General features: G+C 43.2%; 1 protein-coding gene across 2 annotated transcripts in view; it reads right to left on the bottom strand.

The window, feature by feature from the left end:
- lclat1 (lysocardiolipin acyltransferase 1) overlaps positions 1 to 22500 on the bottom strand; it is a 26487-nt gene that overhangs the window by 3064 nt on the left and 923 nt on the right. The window contains exons 1-6 of one of the 2 annotated variants that reach the window (XM_079842002.1): positions 19658 to 19787; positions 18160 to 18336; positions 16696 to 16894; positions 16335 to 16481; positions 5671 to 5787; positions 1 to 1454 (exon numbers count right to left, since the gene is read on the bottom strand). The exon at positions 1 to 1454 is cut by the window's left edge and continues 3064 nt beyond it. In XM_079842002.1, coding sequence (XP_079698128.1) covers positions 949 to 1454; positions 5671 to 5787; positions 16335 to 16481; positions 16696 to 16894; positions 18160 to 18336; positions 19658 to 19786 — 1275 coding nt within the window. In that variant the 5' untranslated portion in view covers position 19787 and the 3' untranslated portion in view covers positions 1 to 948. Of the gene's footprint in view, positions 1455 to 5670; positions 5788 to 16334; positions 16482 to 16695; positions 16895 to 18159; positions 18337 to 19657; positions 19788 to 22500 lie in introns of those variants that run through there. The other variant, XM_079842003.1, reaches the window with a different exon arrangement.

The raw sequence follows: 22500 nt of genomic DNA, 5'->3' as shown, positions 1-22500 counted from the left end.
TAAAATGAAGAAACAAATGATTATATCGTCCGCACGATTTAGTAAAACAAAAATGATTATATCGTCCGCACGATTTAGTAAAACAAAACAAATTATTATATCGTCTGCACGATTTAGTAAAACAAAAATGATTATATCGTCCGCACGATTTAGTAAAACTAAACAAATTATTATATCGTCCGCACGATTTAGTCAAACGAAGAAACAAATGATTATATCGTCCGTACGATTTAGTAAAACGAAGAAACAAATGATTATATCATTCGCACGATTTAGTAAAACAAAACAAATGATTATATCATTCGCACGATTTAGTAAAACAAAACAAATGATTATATCGTCCGCACAATTTAATAAAACAAGGAAACAAATGATTATATCGTCCGCACGATTTAGTAAAACAAAACAAATTATTATATTGTCTGCACGATTTAGTAAAACAAAAATGATTATATCGTCCGCATGATTTACTAAAAACGAAGAAACAAATAATTATATCGTCCGCAGGATGTATTTAAAGCGAAGGAGGGAATTCTTAATTCGTGGCCATGATATATATATATATATATGTTTGTCGTGTGCGCGGCTGAGCTACTAAAACACAAGGAAACAAACAAGACTGAGAGTAAAAGGAGGAGGGAACAGATGAGTCCTCAGGTACGTATGGAAGCTTGTTTCCCACAGAATAAAAAATAACAAAAGGTAATTGCGACATTTTTCCACAACTGCGCGTTTATATCTTCTCAGAATTGCGTTTGAATTTTGCAATAGGAACTATTTATATACAAAATTTGATGTTTCTCGTAATTGCGAATCGTGTGGATTTCGCCCGAGTCTGTATGCGAGCGATTGCGCTCTTTAATTCGGTGTGGAACAGGCTTCCATAGGCACGACATTCGTTCGCACAGTGATAATGTAGAGTTGCTGCGGACGCTTTAAGACGCCGCCTCAGTCCTCCTTCACCTCCGCTCCACCTCCGTCCTTTACGCTCCAGTGGCGGTGACACGCCAGCTCCATCAGCTCCACCCCGCCCGTGACCCTCTGCTGACCCAGGAAGAAGACCACCATGAGCAGGAAGTAGAGGCGCGCGGGGGCCCAGATCCACAGGCTGGCGCAGGAGAGGGTGATGAAGCTGGTCCAGTAGAGCAGCGACGCGGCTTTGATCAGGCTCACCCTCAGCTCGCTCTTACAGGGCGGCACGCGGGCCTCGGGCTCATCGAAGCGGCGCGGCTCGGCCTGGTAAAAGCCCCGCAGCCGCTGCTCCTTCTCCTGCCAGCGCTCCTGGCACCACAGCTGGAGCTCGGACGCACATCTGGGCAGAGCCGCGGCCGCGTAGCGCCGCACGTGGAAGTGGATCTCGCGCGGAAACAGCCCCAGGACCAGATGCCGCTCCGTCTGAGGGATGTTCTGCGGATACGCCACCGTGATGTCGTGGACGGCGTCCAGGTTATCTCCTGTCAGGAGAAATAAAGGTCAAAGTTCAGGCTGATGAACCTCATGACTTGATTAGCATAATGTTAACGCGCTCGAGTCTGCGGATGCGCCGGCGCGATCAACTCGCTTTTTTTCTTATCAGTGCCAAAGAGACTCGTCGTTTTTTATCATTCATGCGAGTGTTATACATCATTATAATCTGTTAAGTTTCTTTTTTTTTTTGTCTACAGGCCAGTGTTAATTTTGACAGCATATTTTGATTTAGTTTTAGTCTCCTAAAAGCTAATGAGTTTAGTTCAATTGTAATACATTAAGCATTTAAGCGTCACATAACCGACTGACACTTGAACTGACATTTTTGACATTAAAAATACACGAAAGAGCTCAATTCACTTTTGTGTTTGTTTTTTTAAAACATCTATATCGTTTTTATAACTTTGTATTTCTGTTTTAGTCAGTAGGCCATATCAGGTTAAGCTAAAGCTTCAAATAAGTTTGTTTATTTATTTAATTTCAATTAATGAAGATTTTTTTAATGGTTTTAGTGAACTATTATAACCCTGATACTTTATTGAATATGTGTTAAATACTGGTCTTTCCTCCTGACTATGAATTAAATGGGAATGAAATTAAATACAGTTTATTGTGTAAGCAAAAATGAATATATAATGCGTGACTTTTAATGATAAACAAGCTGGAAATACACCAGGACTCTTATTTTGAAATGTCTGCTCCTCTATTGCATTGTTGCAACCGTCTATTGTGATTGGTGTTTGGGAAATGCCCCGCCCCTCACCATAACCAGCAGTCTCAACACACGACTAACTAACTCAAGCAGGCCCCGCCCCTTTATTCTGCACATTAATTATTATAATGAGGAATATTGTGATGAGGAAGAAACTCAAAATGGAGGCGTTTCAGAAACACAGAGAAGAGCTGGAGCAACACACACTGAAGACAGATAAAGCACAATAGGCGATGCTAGAAGCTGTGAGTGACTGTTGGTGGTCAGGTCAGATGTCAGCTGGGAACCAGTTTAATCTGGATCAGTCTGGCTGACCACAGGTTGCTGAGGGAGACTGACCCACATATTGGGGTAAAATGAGACGCCGACCACAGCTGTGATGGAAACAACAAAGCCGAATTTGTTAAATATATACTAATGTTTCTACAGAATTTTGTTTTGCAGTAGCGAGGCCACATATGTTTAGAAAATGTGTGTATATTCACAAGGGGTGGGGTTGTTTTTCCAGTGAAAGGAACTCTTAACGCTTCACCAAGACATTTTGGACAATTTCATGCTCCCGTCTTTGTGGCCCAGTTTGTGGACGGCCTCTTCCTGTCCCAGCATGACTGCTCCAGTGCTCAAAGCGTCTCCATTAAGACATGATGAGGAGTTTGGTGGAGGAACTGGAGTCCTGACCTCAACCCCATAGAACAGCTTTGGGATGAATTAGAGCGGAGACTGAGAGCCAGGCCTTCTCGTCCAACATCACTAATGAAGAATCCCCATAAACACACTCCTAAACCTGGAGGAAAGAAGAGCTGGAGCTGCTAGTGTTGGAAAAATACACTCTTACCAGAATAATTATTTTAAGCTTGTGTGTATTTCAGTTAAAGCGGTTTAAGTTATAAAGCCATATCATGTGAATCCCTCCTTTAAGTTTCATTATATGACCACTAGGTGGAGCTCTAAGCGTACTTTGGCTATCTTGTATTTCACAGAAGAAGAGTTGAGTTGTACATGTTGTTGAACAAGCAGTAAAGTGTGACGCACCTTTTTTTGTTCTGTGCGTTTTTCCTAAGAAATAACTGCTCTGAGTCTTTATTAAAACCAACAAAATCAAGATGCGTTTGCTAGAGAAGTTCAATGACATGAGATATTTGTTCTTGTTTTCTGGAAAATAAAATGACATTTAAGTGAGTTTCTGCTTAAAACAAGCAACATTACCTGCATTGATAAATATATAAATATATAAACCCCAATGGGGTCAGAACAATAATCATGTGTCTGTTTGCGGCTCGTTTCTAGTTTCTGTCGCAAACATTGGCCCTATTGGCAGATCATTTTACTTGCTTTAAAGGGTTAGTTCACCCAAAACTGTAAATTGTGTCATTAATGACTGAGCCTCATGTGGTTGGACACCCGTCAGACCTCCGTTCATCTTCAGACACAAATGAAGATATTTTAGTGTAAAGCTGATGCTGAGAAAGGCTTCAGATTGGCCTCCATTGGCATTCAGTACATTTACACTCACAAGACCCATAAAAGGCACTAAAAACGCCGTTACAAAGTCCATCTCACCACAGTGACTCTACAATCATTTTACGATGCAACGACAATAGTTTTTGTGCGCAAAAACAACAACAAAATAACGCCTTTATCCAGCTTGTTCTTGTCTTCCGTGTGTGTCTCCACGACGCATGCGTGAGAATATGAGCAGATCCGGCGTTCGGGAATCCATGAAATCACTTTAGCCCCATTTTGAGAACTACAGCGAGACCTAAAGCACGATCAGTGTAGAATTCAACAGCTGAGATACGCGCGTCTTCCTCTGCTCGTAAACAAATCTCTTCTGGGTCATGTGTCCGAACGCCGGATCTGCTCATATTCTCACGCATGCGTCGTGGAGACACACACGGAAGACAAGAACAAGCTGGATAAAGGCGTTATTTTGTTGTTTTTTTTGCGCACAAAAACTATTGTCGTCGCATCGTAAAATGATTGTAGAGTCACTGTGGTGAGATGGACTTTGTAACGACGTTTTTAGTGCCTTTTATGGGTCTTGTGAGTGTAAATGTACTGAATGCCAATGGAGGCCAATCTGAAGCCTTTCTCAGCATCAGCTTTACACTAAAATATCTTCATTTGTGTCTGAAGATGAACGGAGGTCTGACGGGTGTCCAACCACATGAGGCTCAGTCATTAATGACACAATTTACAGTTTTGGGTGAACTAACCCTTTAAGCAAAAACTCAATTCATTTTTGATCCCCCCTTGATTCTATTTTGATATAAAACAGAAAATGAACCGGCCCCAGGGTGTGTCCACAATTTCGAATCTGGCCCCTTTTTTAAAAAAGTTTGGACACCTACAAAAACCACAGCCACCACAAACCATAAGCAAAGTAGCGTCTGCTTACCGCTTTGACTAACAATCATGCTGATCGCTTTCTCTATTCCACTGCGCTCATGTTAATATTAAAATATTCCAGGTAAGATGATGTAGAATTAGGACAGCCTTCAGTCTGTACGGTCTCGACTGCTTTCTTATTGTATGGCATTTGAAAATTAAATATTATATATATATATATATATATACACATACACACACACTTTACCCATTGAATACATTTAAGAATGTTTACATAATATAAAAATAAAGTATATATTGTTCTTGATGTGCTACCATCAGTATATGCTATAATTCTATAGAAATGTCTGCACACAGATCGTCCGTGAACATACAGTAAATCTACAGAAGTTGAAGGAAATGTCTGTAACTATAACGGAAAATGTACAGGTTATTTTCTGCCAGTACATCGTCCGCTTTTTACAGGTTTTTTTTTTACAGTGTAGCTGCAAAGGGTGGGCGACTCTATATTAAACCCTACGGATTAAGAATGGGATGGCATTAAAGCTCATGTGTGTGTGAAGCGGCGGCACAACACTTCTGGGATATAGTTTATCGTCTGATTCAGAGCCGGTTCGAGCAGCACTGCTGGAGATTCAGCAAACAGCCACTACTACAACAATAACTGCAATGAAACGCGTTACAGGAAAAAGCACAAAGATGATGCATGCACTGCAAAAAATGTCAATTTTTGTCTTGTTTTCAGTCCAAATACATTAAGAATATCTTACATTAAGAAGCATTGACTAGACAAGCAAAAGTTTTTGTCTTGTTTTGGTGTAAAATAACTCAAAATTAAGGGAGTTTTTTGCTTAAAATAAGCAAAATAATCTGCCAATGGGGTAAGCAAAATAATCTTGTTTTCTGTTTGAATTAAAGCAAATGTTTATTTTAAGCAAAAACTTCCTTAATTTTGAGTTATTTTCCCCCAAAACAAGACAAAAACTTTAGCTTGTCTAGTCAATGCTTCTTAATGGAAGATTTTTTAGATATTTGGACTGAAAAACAAGACAAAAATACTAAGTAAGAAAGGCATTTTTTTGCAGTGTGTACACTAACGAAGTGTGAACTAATGATGTGGGCGAGCACAGATGACCTCTGACCTTTCCGCAGCATGTCAACGATGAAGGTGAAGCCGGTGGTCCGCGGGTGAAGGACGTACTCATACTTTGGAAGGCCGTTCTTCTCAGCAAACTCGTCACTCCTGGCACGAGTGTTTTCTGCACAGAGAGAACAAGAGCCCAACCTGAAGCCAAGATCACATGACCTGAACCACATTTAGAGTTTAACATCCTCTCTCTGACACGATTCCAGCTCAGATCTACAAATATTGTACATATTGAGATATATAAAATATTCTCCCTTAGATATAAACTCACTTACACTCACCTAAAGGATTATTAGGAACACCTGTTCAATTTCTCATTAATGCAATTATCTAATCAACCAATCACATGGCAGTTGCTTCAATGCATTTAGGGGTGTGGTCCTGGTCAAGACAATCTCCTGAACTCCACACTGAATGTCGGAATGGGAAAGAAAGGGGATTTAAGCAATTTTGAGCGTGGCATGGTTGTTGGTGCCAGACCAACAATTATTAGATTATGACATTGTACATGCAATAGATATGGATATTGACATAGTTGTTAATTCAATAAAAGGAGGATCTGTTAGGCTATAGCCCAAGTATAGGAAGGAAGCCCGGAAAGGCCGTGAAGAACTGCCACGATAGGCAGGGATTGGAGAAAGCCGTGAGTCTTGAAGATCGCCACGTCAGGCCGTGTAAACTGCCTCCATAGACCAAATGGAAAAGTGAGCCGTATTAATCTAGAAAATAACAGATATAGGAACTGCCACCATAACCAGAAGTTCGTGTAGATAGCATACTTACCACATAAGATTTAAGTTTTAGGAGTTAAATTATATTCTGTAAACTTACCTGATGCTTGTAAAGACACAGGTAATCTTAGGGCCCTTTCACACACACCTTGTTTGGTCCGGATTTTCTGACTTTTCAGTTTGGTCCGAATCAAAATGACCAGTGTGAAACCTCCCCTGACCACGATCTGGACCAAACAGACGAAATCTGGTCTGACGAAAAGAGGTCTTAAACTGAGCAAAGCTTCGGTTCATTTCTAGTGTGAAAGCATTTTCTGTACGGTTCGTACTTTCAGAGCATTTACAGGAAGTTCCTGTTTATGTTTAAATATTATAATGTAATTTTTAAATTTCATCTAGGCTACGTTGATTATGAAAAATGAAAAGATGCGCAATATGTCAGAAGGTCAGAAATGATTTTGAAAGAAATTTTGTATGATTTTGCTTAGAAAGCCTTTCTTTAATGTGAGTTTTGTTTTGTATAAATTGTATCTTAAAGGGTTAGTTCACCCAAAAATGTAAATTGTGTGATTAATTCCTCACCCTCATGTGGTTGGACACCCGTCAGACCTCCGTTCATCTTCAGACACAAATGAAGATATTTTAGTGTAAAGCTGATGCTGAGAAAGGCTTCAGATTGGCCTCCATTGGCATTCAGTACATTTACACTCACAAGACCCATAAAAGGCACTAAAAACGCCGTTACAAAGTCCATCTCACCACAGTGACTCTACAATAATCTTACGATGCGACGACAATAGTTTTTGTGCGCAAAAAAAAAATCTAAATAACGCCTTTATCCAGCTTGTTCTTGTCTTCCGTGTGTGTCTCCACGACGCATGCGTGAGAATATGAGCAGATCCGGCGTTCGGGAATCCATGAAATGCTCACTTTAGCCCCATTTTGAGAACTACGCCGAGACCTAAAGCACGATCAGTGTAGAATTCAACAGCTGAGATACGCGCGTCTTCCTCTGCTGGTGAACAAATCTCTTCTGGGTCATGTGTCCGAACGCCGGATCTGCTCATATTCTCACGCATGCGTCGTGGAGACACACACGGAAGACAAGAACAAGCTGGATAAAGGTGTTATTTAGATTTTTTTTTGCGCACGAAAACTATTGTCGTCGCATCGTAAAATGATTGTAGAGTCACTGTGGTGAGATGGACTTTGTAACGACGTTTTTAGTGCCTTTTATGGGTCTTGTGAGTGTAAATGTACTGAATGCCAATGGAGGCCAATCTGAAGCCTTTCTCAGCATCAGCTTTACACTAAAATATCTTCATTTGTGTCTGAAGATGAACGGAGGTCTGACGGGTGTTAGGGCTGTGCAATTAATCGAATTTCGATTTCGATTTCGATTTTGCCTCCCAACGATCACCAAAATAGTACAATCGAGAAAAAACGATTATTTTGCCTTGCGTTCTGAATGAAACGCGCACGCGCACATCCGCCCCTCCCGAACCCACAAATCTCTCTCAGGTCGGGAGTCTCGTGTGCATATCATCCGCTGGAATTTAAAAACTCGGCGCGAGTAAAGATGGCAGAAGGAGGGCAGTTACAGCAGCGTTTGGTGAGCAAAAAAGGCAAAACCAACTCCGTTGTCTGGGAACAGTTTGGCTTCGAGGAATCAGACGATAGCAGAAATATGTTTCGTGCAAGATTTGCTACATGGTAGTGGCTGCAACGCAAGGCAACACCACGAATTTGTTTAACCACTTGAAAATTAAACAGAGTGACCTATGACAATCTAATAAAGAAACAAAAACTGACGAGAGCAGGGGTGCCGTGTAAACGTCCTTTTTTTCCTTCATATTTTTCAAATAATTCTCTCTTTGTAAACTTTGTTCAATGCATGCGAGATTGCGAGTGCTGCCATATTTTCGAATATGACCAGTCGTTTTCACCGTCATCACCCGGGTTTAGTGCTTTAGGGTTTAGGTTTAGAATGAGAAGCCGCGCGCGCTGTGAGAAAATGTGTCTCTGTGCGTTCATCCGAGAGCGCGCACACGTCTCACAGCGCGCAAATATTGAGTTCTCTTTCAAGTCTTGCTCTTGAACGGACAAACTCACACAAAACGTATGTCAACATGTCCTATAGCAGACATAGTCTGTATATGCCTTAAGTGAACTTTATACAGTCGATAAAGAAGACGCGAGGTCTTAAAGGGGCAGTATCCTTTACTGCTGTCTGTTTAATGTCAAACAACAAAAGACAAGGACATCACTCACCGCTCTTGATTGAATAGCTTTTGTAAGTTTAATAGGATTAATCTTTAATTTATGCACTCAAATATGCAATGTTATTTTACATTTGATACATTTCTGTACCTGAAAACTAATGTTAGACGTACATGAAAAGCATAGCCGAACCATATTGTTGATCTTATTTATTTGTGGTTATCATTTTTACGTGAATACTTTTATACTTTGATTCGAATATATGTTATATTATTTATTTTAATAGTTCAAAAAGTACAACAAATGTTACAATTTCAATTGAATTGTTGAAAGGTGTATTTTTAATAAATACAACACATTCCCAAAGTCATGTGAAATAATCGTGTTACATAATCGTGATTTCAATATTGACCAAAATAATCGTGATTATGATTTTTTCCATAATCGAGCAGCCCTAACGGGTGTCCAACCACATGAGGCTCAGTCATTAATGACACAATTTACAGTTTTGGCTGAACTAACCCTTTAATTTTAATCAGTGTTTCATCAGATAATTGCCTGAATTTAATAAATAAGAAGCTAATAGTCTATAGCAGACAATAATGGCGGGAGCGATCACATGCTTTACACATGAACTGGAGTCTCAAATAAACTGAAACTCAGCAGATACTCGTCTCACACACATGAGAAATATGTGAATATAAAGCTTGAAATGTCCACTTTTAAACGAGATGAAAAAAAAATAGTCCAGTTATGCCAATGCGCAGTGTTCAATAGTGGCGGTGATATGAGTCCGTTCATTCATTCTTGTCAAAGACGCACGTCTGTTTACAAACCAATCAGTGTCCAGATGCCGCTCACATGATGAAGACGAGTGGACACGCGTGTGTCATGTGCAGTTCTTTAGTGCGCTCACATGATGAAGACGAGTGGACACGCGTGTGTCATGTGCAGTTCTTTAGTGCGCTCACATGATGAAGACGAGTGGACACGCGTGTGTCATGTGCAGTTCTTTAGTGCGCTCACATGATGAAGACGAGTGGACACGCGTGTGTCATGTGCAGTTCTTTAGTGCGCTCACATGATGAAGACGAGTGGACACGCGTGTGTCATGTGCAGTTCTTTAGTGCGCTCACATGATGAAGACGAGTGGACACGCGTGTGTCATGTGCAGTTCTTTAGTGCGCTCACATGATGGCAATGAGAAACCAAACCAAAACTAACCAAATGTATAAATGTATCAAAACATGAACGTCGGTTCGGCCCTTGGTGCGGACTCTCAGGTGTGAAAATGCCCTTAGTATTACCTGTAAAGGATATAATGTATAATATAATATATTACTGATGTTCAATATAAAAGTCACGTTAGTCTGAGATGCCGAGGTGACCTATGGTTGTGGAATTAGAGATCGCTTCGCTCTGAGTGGGGTAGATATGGAAATAAATAATTGATTTTGAGCCGCCACCACCACCAGTAGTTTGATTTAGGAAAGTACCTTTGGAATTACGAGAGAGTTTCCGGAGCATACCTGATGATTTGAGCATCACATGTGATATAGGATTCGAATGCTGAAGATGACCATCATGGAAACCCATTGCACAGCAGCACAATCCTGAATGAATGTCTGAGGAGATGGTCTGCAGTTCTGTAGGACTGTCACGAGGGGAGTTTTAAAACACCTTTTGATATGGGAGACTCGTTGGAGAGGATGTGCTTTTAGATATAGAGACGAAGGCCACATACCTGCACAGAGACCACATCAGGCCACACACAATTTCATGAAAGCTATTGAGACTAATGCAAACAGGATCGATGAATAGTAATGAATGAGAAAAACATACCACCACCAGGATTTGCATGAATATTACAACTTGAAAGTTGCTGAGCATTGGAGTTATTGAGTCAGATCTTGCTTGTAACTAGGATGCTGAGAATAATAATGTACACATCATCTTAATAGAGGATGAGGACTCGTAGCAGCACCGATCCAAAATAATGTCCTACGCCTAGAGGAGTTGAAGAACAGCGGTTCTTCGCATCTGTATTTAGGCGGATTCTCAACCAATGGGAGTGACTCCCACTCACTGCTTGATAGAACTTCACCATCAGTGTTGGGGAAAGTTACTTTGAAAAGTAATGCATTACAGTATTGCGTTACTCCCTTAAAAAATAACTAATTGAGTTACTTAGTTGCTTTTTAAGAAAGGTAATGCGTTACATTTGCGTTACTTTTTCTCACCTGGGCTGGGCTTGTTTTGGGGTTTTTTTATAACAAAAAAGTTCTATTTTTGTGCAACGGTAAAGACCTCTTCATACCAAAATGTAAATAATAATCCTCAGACTGAGGTGAAGATGCAGATTCCCTCATGAACACTAGAGGGCGCAGCTCTGGATAATGGAGAAGAGATGCAGGAGAAAAAAGATTTACCAATAAAAACTAAAAATCTAGTAATTTTCATCATCAAAGGTCAGCAGCGAGACATTGGTCAATTAAATATAAAGGTAGATTATGCATAAAAATAGTTGTTTTATTTAACATTTTATTTAACATTTAACATTTATTTAACAGGTTTGCATATACTCTGATTTTGCATTTGACTGATTTTATTCATTTTGAGGAGGACAGAATCTTTATTGTGCAAGTGAGATGAATAAATGCTCACATTTAGTCTAGAACTACAATAACCCTCATGTTCACACACACACACACACACACACTCACACTCACACACTCACACACTCACACACTCACACACTCACACACTCACACACTCACACACTCACACACTCACACACTCACACACTCACACACACACACACACACACACACACACACACACACACACACACACACACACACACACACACACACACACACACACACACACCTCTGCACTAACTCTCAACATGAGGACAGGAGAGCTGTCAGTCAAATTAATGCGAAAAAGTAACTCAGATATTTTGTTGTAAATTTGAAAAGTACTGCGTTACTTTACTAGTTACTTGGGAAAAGTGATATGATTACGCAACTCAAGTTAGTTGTAATGCGTTTCCCCAAACACTGATTGCCAATATAACTCCATCTAACCATCAGAACCCCCAAAAGAGGACGAACCAGAACAGCATGACGGATAAGTAAAAGAAATAATCAAAATACATAGGACGAAAACGATTAAGAAACCTCAGCCAATGCCCTTGCAGAAGGATAAAAATGTTTTATATGATAATTTACTCACTAATCATAGCTAGCTATTGGACTCTCAAAACTAGCAACCTTTGGAAAATAATCAATGCGAGTGTCATCATTAGACACCTGAAGTCAGCTCATACTGCGGGATTTTGGCCACGATTTGGCAGTCTGATTTCCTAAAAGATTCCTTTTGTCTCTAGGCCTGAAATCGGCCGTCTTTGATAGTTAGTTGGACATGCTGACCACAGCTATTGTGGTCCGTTAATGACCATTAATAATACAATTTTAACCTGAGATTAATTTGTGTGAATGTGATTGGGATGATGTAAAACTCCAGTCAAGTACTTGTGTGCATCCGGAATTTTTTTTTTTTTTTTTTTTGAATGAACAATGTTGTGTTCATGTTCATACAGTCTGAAAAGCAACAATAAAGGTGACTATTATAAAGTCGCACAATGTGTGCCAGTCAGTCAATGCCATATTCAGTACCAGCTGATAGGCAGCCATTTTAAAGTTAGTCTCTAAAGACTGTTGAAGGTTGGCATTTGCGGCACGTTTTGCAGTGTTGAGCATAGCCAATCACAGACATGACTGTTGAGCACTTGCATGCAACAGCCAATTGGAGAAGTTTACGTAACAGAATACACACAATCAAGTGGTTCAGCGCTTGATCACTGCTAAATTCAGCTTGCTAGTGAATACATTCAAAAATTGTTTTTACAAAATACACTGTCTGTGGCCACTGGAGAACCCAGAACAGCTGCTTGCATATAGTTTAAGGAAAAACTGGATTTAATTAGCGTACATTAGTATTTTACTACTATGCAATTAAATAAACTGTTAATTCATTACATCACTTTACCTCTGTCTTTACACTGCAAAAATACTCTTCTTATTTAGTAATTGTTTCTTGTGTCCAGTCCAAACATCAAAAAATTCTTAAATCAAGATGTATTTACTAGTAAAATGACATTAGATAATTTTTCCCTTGTTTTCTGGGGGGGGAAATCTAAATGAAGTAAGTTTTAGCTTAAAACTAGCACAATTATCTGCCAATGGGGTGAGAAAAATGATCTTATTTCTGTTTGGGACAGAAACAAGATTTCAATCAGAAACAAGATAATTTCTCTCACCCCATTGGCAGATAATTGTGCTTGTTTTAAGCATAAACTCACTTAAGAAAAAATATAATTTTACTTATCTAGTAAATGCATCTTGGTTTAAGAATTTTTTGATATTTAGACTAGAAACAAGACAAAAAAGAGCATTTATGCAGTGTTTCCCTTATCTTGCCTGCATCAGAGGGCTTCTGTTTTTATGACACTACAATTCGGCCATCCGTCATAAATAATCAGGAAACTTTCACCGTGTCTACACCAGGAGCGAGCGGCCAAGCACCCTAAAAAATGTAAGCAATCCTGTCTACATTAGATAGGCGGCGCGACACAACACATTCTCAACGTTAAACTGATCACGCGTTATATTTCTGATGCACTTCAAGAAGCTCGGCGGGGGAGATCGATGAGGCGGACTGGAAGATGCGGGGGACTTGGTTAAGTTTTTTTGCGCTTTATTTGGTAATATTTCAAATAAATATGAATAAAATAGTATCAGTAATACATTTGGGCGCCCCTATGGATGAGTAGCGCCCCTAGCATTTGCCTATTCCGTCTATGCCACGGGCCGGCCCTGATGGAGCGCCAGCTGTGAACATCGCATGTATAAATTTAACATTTCTGTTGCTCTTTGTCCTGTTTATTCTCTTTTCAGTAACGCAGTTGTTAGTGGAGCGTTTTGCAAACTGCCCATGTGTGCGTTGGATCGACGCCGCTGATAATAAACCTCAGATACGTGAGTTTTGCTTACACTTGGCGATAACCGTTCAGGCCAGCTATCCGGCCTCTGTGTAAAGCGTCACAACCTGTCTAATAAAACACAAGATATATTAGAGTCTTTGGTGTCACGGTTTCTACTAAATAAACTGTAAATCGAGGGTAACGCAGGTATGATGTCATTGGGGGACGCACGGACACGATCCTGTTTGAAATCGGTTGTTTCTCTGGATGTAAACATTCTTGGAAACATTTATACGCAAGTCCCCAGAATATAACATTTGTTCAAGTGGTGTTGGATATTTTAATCAAACGTATGTGTTGTGCCTTTGCGAACAGATAAACGCACTGATGTCGGTGCATATTAGCATTCAATTCAATTTTAGTGATCTCAACGCTGAACCAATTCACGATTCCAACTTAACTACAGTTAATCGTGAAGCCCCGATTAATATTGGTCTGTGTGCATGTTGCTTTAAAACCCATGTATGAGTTTTCAGGTTAAAATGCCATTCTGTTCTGCTTTGAGCTTTTCAAAAACAAAATACGATCATTAACAGAAACCTGTGGCAAGCTAATCTTTGCGAGGTATTATTATAGCCTATAGTTTCATACAAATGCTCTGTACAGACCTGCTTGCGACATGAAATTGACATTGCTGCATGCGAAAAGAGCAAAATAGTAAATAATACACTCAATCAACATCAGAAGTGCCTGATTCATGAACATATACGCATCACTGAGATGAATGCTGATGATGGCGCCAGAATGGTGGTGAAGATTGCAGCCGTGTCTTTGATAGCAGCCCAGAGTCCCAGTGAAAGTGATTGCTGGAACAAAATCGAAAACGAAAGAAATCCGCGAAGAGGATGCACGCTTCTGAAAATCTGAAACGCGAGATTTTTGCTCTCGTTGTGACAAAGGAAGTAGAAACTCGCGTCTGTTCCCGCAACGCTCAATGAACAATCAGAATGATGACTTAAAAGGCCACTGTTGCATTTAACATTATTAACCTTATGTAAGACCATCAATCGATAAGGCTTGTCAACTGTCAGTATCTGCGAACGTGGTAATGGGTGGGAACAGAACTTATATACTACAGAAGACGAATAATGATTGGATAGCTAGATAATTAGTGAATGATGTAACATTGGAGTCTTCCAGGTAGAACTACACTAGAGCTCCCATTTCTAGGGTTTACAAAGAATGGTGTGAAAAGGGAAAAGCATCCAGTATGCGGCAGTCCTGTGGGAGAAAATGCCTTGTTGATGCTCGAGGTCACAGGTCATGGGCCGACTGATTCAAGCTGATAGAAGAGCAACTTTGACTGAAATAACCACTCGTTACAACCGAGGTAGCAAAGCATTTGTGAAGCCACAACACACACAACCTTGAGGCGGATGGGCTACAACAGCAGAAGACCCCACCGGGTACCACTCATCTCCACTACAAAGAGGAAAAAGAGGCGACAATTTGCACCAAAATTGGACAGTTGAAGACTGGAAAAATGTTGCCTGGTCTGATGAGTCTGGATTTCTGTTGAGACATTCAGATGGTAGAGTCAGAATTGGGCGTAAACAGAATGAGAACATGGATCATCATGCCTTGTTCCCACTGTGCAGGCTGGTGGTGGTGGTGTAATGGTGTGGGGGATGTTTTCTTGGCACACTTTAGGCCCCTTAGTGCCAATTGGGCATGGTTTAAATGCCACGGCCTACCGGAGCATTGTTTCTGCCCATGTCCATCCCTTTATGAGCACCATGTCCGCATCCTCTGATGGCTACTTCCAGCAGGATAATGCACCGTCACAAAGCTCCAATCATTTCAAACTGGTTTCTTGAACATGACAATGAGTTCACTGGACTAAAATGGCCCCACAGTCTCCAGATCTCAACCCAATAGAGCATCTTTGGGATGTGGTGGAACGGGAGCTTCGTGCCCTGGATGTGCATCCCACAAATCTCCATCAACTGCAGATGCTCTCCTATCAATATGGGCCAACATTTCTAAAGAATGCTTTCAGCAGCTTGTTGAGTCAATGCCACGTAGAATTAAGGCAGTTCTGAAGGCCAAAGGGGTCAAACACAGTATTAGTGTGTGTTCCTAATAATCCTTTAGGTGAGTGTATATCAGATTTCACCCAACATGACAATAAAAGGTGTTCATAAAATCTAGATTATAACCTCTACAATGATAGAGCGGATCCCGAAGTCCTCGTCCAGAGATCTGACCGTCATGAGGGTTATCTGGGGTCAATCCTTCAGCTTTAGGTCAGATGTCCGTCTGACCGACAGGGATTCGCTCATGTCTGGCTTCACCCCAGCAGGTCAGAGTTAGTCTCCGCCTCCACTGGAAACACTGATCTGATTGGTTTAATTCTACAGGATGGCCAGGAGATGTGTGTGTCGCGCTCTTTAATGGCCCGTCTAGAATCAAAGACGTGATGATGCCAAACCCGCTCATGGAAAAGAGAACGCTGTCGTGTTTACAACATGATCAACTAAACACTGGACATTCAGACGCATGTAAAGACTCTTCAGAAAGAGTTTAACACACCGGTCTGTTATAGTACAGACATCAACATGTACATGTTCACGCCCCTTAACGTGACACAGAACAAAACGAACCGTGATTGGTTGGTTGCCATGTCAGTCAGACGGACCGTAGCCAATGAAAGTCTCTCACCGGTGAGGTCGGTGCCCTCGGGGAACAGCAGCAGCTGCAGCGGCTCCTTGATGTGGCAGAAATACTGCAGCATGTTGGACATGTGACTGCGGTCTTCCTCCCAGCGGCGATGGATGAAGATGAAGGAGGCCACCTGCATCGCCCAGCCTGCACACACACACACACACACACACACACACACACACACACACACACTCTGAGCACAGCCTGAACACACACACACACTCTGAGCACAGCCTGAACACACATGAACACACACACACACTCTGAGCACAGCCTGAACACACACACACACTCTGAGCACAGCCTGACACACACACACACACTCTGAGCACAGCAGATGTGTAAGTGCTGGACTCACCGAACCCGGGCACGGCCTTCAGCGCCGCCTTCAGGCAGATCTTCTCCAGACGCAGGTAACTGTAGCGCAGCAAACAGCACCACAGGAACATCCAGTCCAGACGCGTGCGGTGGTTCATGATGATGACGCTGCGCTCGCCGGGAACGAAGCCATCGCCCGTTATGACCACCTTCACCCCGAACACCAGCTCCAGCAGCGCCTGCGCAGAGACACACACACACACACACACACACACAGAGACAGACACACACACACAGACAGACACACACACACACACACACACAGAGACAGACACACAGACAGACAGACACACACACACACACAGACAGACACACACACACACAGACAGACACACACACAGACAGACACGCACACACAGACAGACACACACACACACACACACAGACAGACACACACACAGAGACAGACAGACAGACACACACACACACACACACACACACACACACACACACACACACACACAGGTCACTTGAGCTGATGGAAAGCTCAGAATTAAAAAATCAGTTAGTCTGGAGTGACCCAGAGAGCAGCTGTAGATTACATGATTTCAGAAGGATTCGACTGACAAAAAGTGTGTGAATCGCAACGCTGGACTGTTAAAGGATTAGTTCACTTTTAAATCAACTTTAGCTGATAGTTTCCTCACCCTCATGTCATCCAAGATGTCCATGTCTTTCTTTCTGCAGTCGAAAAGAAATGAAGGTTTTGGATGAAAACAGTCCAGGGTTTTTCTCCATATAATGGACTTCAATGGGCTCCAAACGGGTCAAGGTCCAAATGACAGTTTTTAAACGACCCCAGATGATGAATAAGGGTCTGATCTAGACAAACCATCAGCTTCTGAGAGAAACCCAGCAGTATTTATGCTATTATTTTACCTCTTATCAGACGAGCGTGATCATCTCTGAGCTCAGACATAACTTCCGCTAAGTGAGGTCAAAATACGAGCCTGGTCATAGATGTATACGTAGATGCCTCATTAGCGCCCGCACGGATCAGTAGAATGAGGCATCTACGATCGATATATCTATAACCACGCTCGTATTTTGACCTCACTCAGCGGAAGTTATGTCTGAGCTCAGAGATGATCACGCTCGTCTGATAAGAGGTAAAATAATAGCATAAATACTGCTGGGTTTCTCTCAGAAGCTGATGGTTTGTCTAGATCAGACCCTTATTCATCATCTGGGGTCGTTTAAAGCTGCACTGAAACTGTCATTTGGACCTTGACCCGTTTGGAGCCCATTGAAGTCCATTATATGGAGAAAAACCCTGGACTGTTTTCATCCAAACCTTCATTTCTTTTCGACTGCAGAAAGAAAGACATGGACATCTTGGATGACATGAGGGTGAGGAAACTATCAGCAAAAGTTGATTTAAAAGTGAACTGATGCTTTAACACTCAGATGAGGTAATGTCCTGTGATGAACGTGAGTGCCGTACCACCGGTAGCGTGAGCCATGTGGCCACGATGCGGTCCGTGATCCAGCGGTACCAGGCCGGCGAGAGCAGCATGAGCGGCAGAACCGGACCCAACATGAAGATGCTGCCGAAGAAACTGGCCAGGAAGAGAGTGATGAGGAAATACAGGCCTCGGACCGACACCGCCATCATCAGCACCTGAGAATACAGCACAGCCGTCAACACACACACACACACACACACACACACACACACACACACACCATCTCTACTGGCGGCTGGAGGGACCAGTTAAAGGGATAGTTCACCCAAAAAGGAAAATTCTGTCATCATTTACTCACCCTCAAGTTGTTCCAAACCTGTATGAGTTTCTTTGTTCTGCTGAAAACAAAAGAAGATATTTTGAAGAATCTTTGTAAACAATTAGAGAGCAACCACTGACTACTATAGTATTATTTCCCCCTACTATGGTAGTCAATGGTTGCTCTCTCTGCTTGTTTACAAAGATTCTTCAAAATATCTTCTTTTGTTTTCAGCAGAACAAAGAAACTCATACAGGTTTGGAACAACTTGAGGGTGAGTAAATGATGACAGAATTTTCCCTTTTGGGTGAACTATCCCTTTAAAGGGTTAGTTCACCCAAAAATTTAAATTGTGTGATTAATGACTGAGCCTCATGTGGTTGGACACCCGTCAGACCTCCGTTCATCTTCAGACACAAATTAAGATATTTTAGTTGAAATCTGATGCTCTGAAAAACCCTAAATAACGACTTATATAGTGATGACGATTTCAAAACACGGAATCATGAAGCTTCGAAGCGTTATGAATCAGTGAGTCGATTCAGCGGTTTGGATCGCCAAATTTCAGCAGTTTGGCGGTTTGACACGCGATCCGAATCATGATTCGACTCACTGATTCATAACGCTCTGAACCGCTGAATCGACTCACTGATTCATAACGCTCTGAACCGCTGAATCGACTCACTGATTCATAACGCTCTGAACCGCTGAATCGACTCACTGACTCATAACGCTCTGAACCGCTGAATCGACTCACTGATTCTTAACGCTCTGAACCGCTGAATCGACTCACTGATTCTTAACGCTCTGAACCGCTGAATCGGCTTTATTCATGATGCCGTGTTTTGAAATCGTCATCACATACATCACATGAGGATCATCAAAACAAACAGAAGGCTCCGCCCTCTGGGGCCGGGATCAGCAGCTCATTTGCATTTAAAGGAGACACACACAAAACAGCTTTTTTCTCAAACCCAAAAATTGGCTTTTTCAAAAGGGTATATTAGATGATCTGTGATCTGAAACTTCACACACACCTGAGGCTAATATTACATCTAGTAAAAAGGGGCATAACAGGTGCTCTTTAATTTGTACACACATCAGTTGCATCAAGTTTCTCTCGAGCTGATATATTGAGATTAATCAATATCACATCATCACAAATCTGTCGGTCACTCATGTCTCCTGTGCTGACCTCTGACCTCAGCTTTACTCACTGAGCCAGATGAAGACGACTGAGAGGAGACTTTGATCTGCACATCATCACCTGTTTCCATGGCGTCACAAATGAAGGAAAGAGCTCCGGTCATCAGTGATTGGACAGATGAGGATGATGTCATCATCATCTCTTACCGTCATGCGGTCAGCAGACTCGCTTCAGTCTCAGTGTCAGAAGGAGAACCAAGAGCCAATAACACACATCATTCACAGTTACAGCCATTACATTATGACCGCTGTGGGTGGGTAGTGGGTGGGATATATTCGGCAGCAAGTGAACATGTTGTCCTCAGAGTTGATGTGTTAGAAGCAGGAAAAATGGGCAAGAGTAAGAGTTTGAGCGAGTTTGACAAGGGCCAGATTGTGACGGCGAGACGACTGGGTCAGAGCATCTCCAAAACTGCAGCTCTTGTGGGGTGTTTCCGGTCTGCAGTGGCCAGTCTCTATCAAAAGTGGAGGACCAGTGGAGAACCGGCCACAGGGTCATGGAGGACCAGTGGAGAACCGGCCACAGGGTCATGAAGGACCAGTGGAGAACCGGCCACAGGGTCATGAAGGACCAGTGGAGAACCGGCCACAGGGTCATGGAGGACCAGTGGAGAACCGGCCACAGGGTCATGGAGGACCAGTGGAGAACCGGCCACAGGGTCATGGAGGACCAGTGGAGAACCGGCCACAGGGTCATGGAGGACCAGTGGAGAACCGGCCACAGGGTCATGGAGGACCAGTGGAGAACCGGCCACAGGGTCATGGAGGACCAGTGGAGAACCGGCCACAGGGTCATGGAGGACCAGTGGAGAACCGGCCACAGGGTCATGAAGGACCAGTGGAGAACCGGCCACAGGGTCATGGAGGACCAGTGGAGAACCGGCCACAGGGTCATGAAGGACCAGTGGAGAACCGGCCACAGGGTCATGAAGACCAGTGGAGAACCGGCCACAGGGTCATGGAGGACCAGTGGAGAACCGGCCACAGGGTCATGGAGGACCAGTGGAGAACCGGCCACAGGGTCATGGAGGACCAGTGGAGAACCGGCCACAGGGTCATGGAGGACCAGTGGAGAACCGGCCACAGGGTCATGGAGGACCAGTGGAGAACCGGCCACAGGGTCATGAAGGACCAGTGGAGAACCGGCCACAGGGTCATGGAGGACCAGTGGAGAACCGGCCACAGGGTCATGAAGGACCAGTGGAGAACCGGCCACAGGGTCATGAAGGACCAGTGGAGAACCGGCCACAGGGTCATGAAGGACCAGTGGAGAACCGGCCACAGGGTCATGGAGGACCAGTGGAGAACCGGCCACAGGGTCATGAAGGACCAGTGGAGAACCGGCCACAGGGTCATGAAGGACCAGTGGAGAACCGGCCACAGGGTCATGAAGGACCAGTGGAGAACCGGCCACAGGGTCATGAAGGACCAGTGGAGAACCGGCCACAGGGTCATGGAGGACCAGTGGAGAACCGGCCACAGGGTCATGAAGGACCAGTGGAGAACCGGCCACAGGGTCATGGAGGACCAGTGGAGAACCAGCCACAGGGTCATGGAGGACCAGTGGAGAACCGGCCACAGGGTCATGAAGGACCAGTGGAGAACCGGCCACAGGGTCATGGAGGACCAGTGGAGAACCGGCCACAGGGTCATGAAGGACCAGTGGAGAACCGGCCACAGGGTCATGAAGGACCAGTGGAGAACCGGCCACAGGGTCATGAAGGACCAGTGGAGAACCGGCCACAGGGTCATGAAGGACCAGTGGAGAACCGGCCACAGGGTCATGGAGGACCAGTGGAGAACCGGCCACAGGGTCATGAAGGACCAGTGGAGAACCGGCCACAGGGTCATGAAGGACCAGTGGAGAACCGGCCACAGGGTCATGAAGGACCAGTGGAGAACCGGCCACAGGGTCATGGAGGACCAGTGGAGAACCGGCCACAGGGTCATGAAGGACCAGTGGAGAACCGGCCACAGGGTCATGGGCGGCCGAGGCTCATTGATGCCCGTGTGGTTGATCTACAGACGAGCTACTGGAGCTCAAACTGCTCCAGAAGTTAATGCTGGTTCTGATAGAAAGGGCTCAGAATACACAGAGCATCTCAGTTTGTGGAGTATGGAGCAGTCAGGGTGCCCATGCTGACCCCTGACCCCTGACCCCGCCCAAAGCACCAACAGTGGCCGTGAGCATCCGATCCATGGAGGCCCCACCTCACAACTTACAGGACTTAAAGGATCTGCTGCTAACATCTTGGTGCCAGATCCCACAGCACAGCTTCAGGGGTCTAGAGGAGTCCATCAGAGACGGGTCAGGGGACCAACACAATATTAGGAAGTGGTCGTAATGTTATGCATACTACAGTTATGACTGATTATATGGAGATATGGATAAAGCCATGAATCCATAAAGCAGCCTGATTGACACACACACACACACACACACACACACACACACACACACACACACACACACACACACACACACGTGACTCTGCAGTTTGTGTTTCAATAATAAAAAACACCATATAAACACCTAACAACAGCAGACAGGGGCTTATGAAGGGTTATAGAGGGTTATGAAGAGTTATGAAGGGTTATAGAGGGTTATGAAGGGTTAAAGAGGGTTATGAAGAGTTATGAAGGGTTATAGAGGGTTATGAAGGGTTAAAGAGGGTTATGAAGAGGTATGGAGGGTTATGAACAGTTATGAAGGGTTATGAAGAGTTATGAAGGGTTATAGAGGGTTATAGAGGGTTATGAAGGGTTAAAGAGGGTTATGAAGAGTTATGAAGGGTTATAGAGGGTTATGAAGGGTTATAGAGGGTTATGAAGGGTTATAGAGGGTTATGAAGAG

Source organism: Gobio gobio, assembly GCF_949357685.1.
Source record: "Gobio gobio genome assembly, chromosome: 18".
Lineage (NCBI taxonomy): Eukaryota > Metazoa > Chordata > Actinopteri > Cypriniformes > Gobionidae > Gobio > Gobio gobio.
The sequence above is the reverse complement of the archived record's forward strand: the minus strand, read 5'-3'. Positions and strand labels throughout refer to the sequence as shown.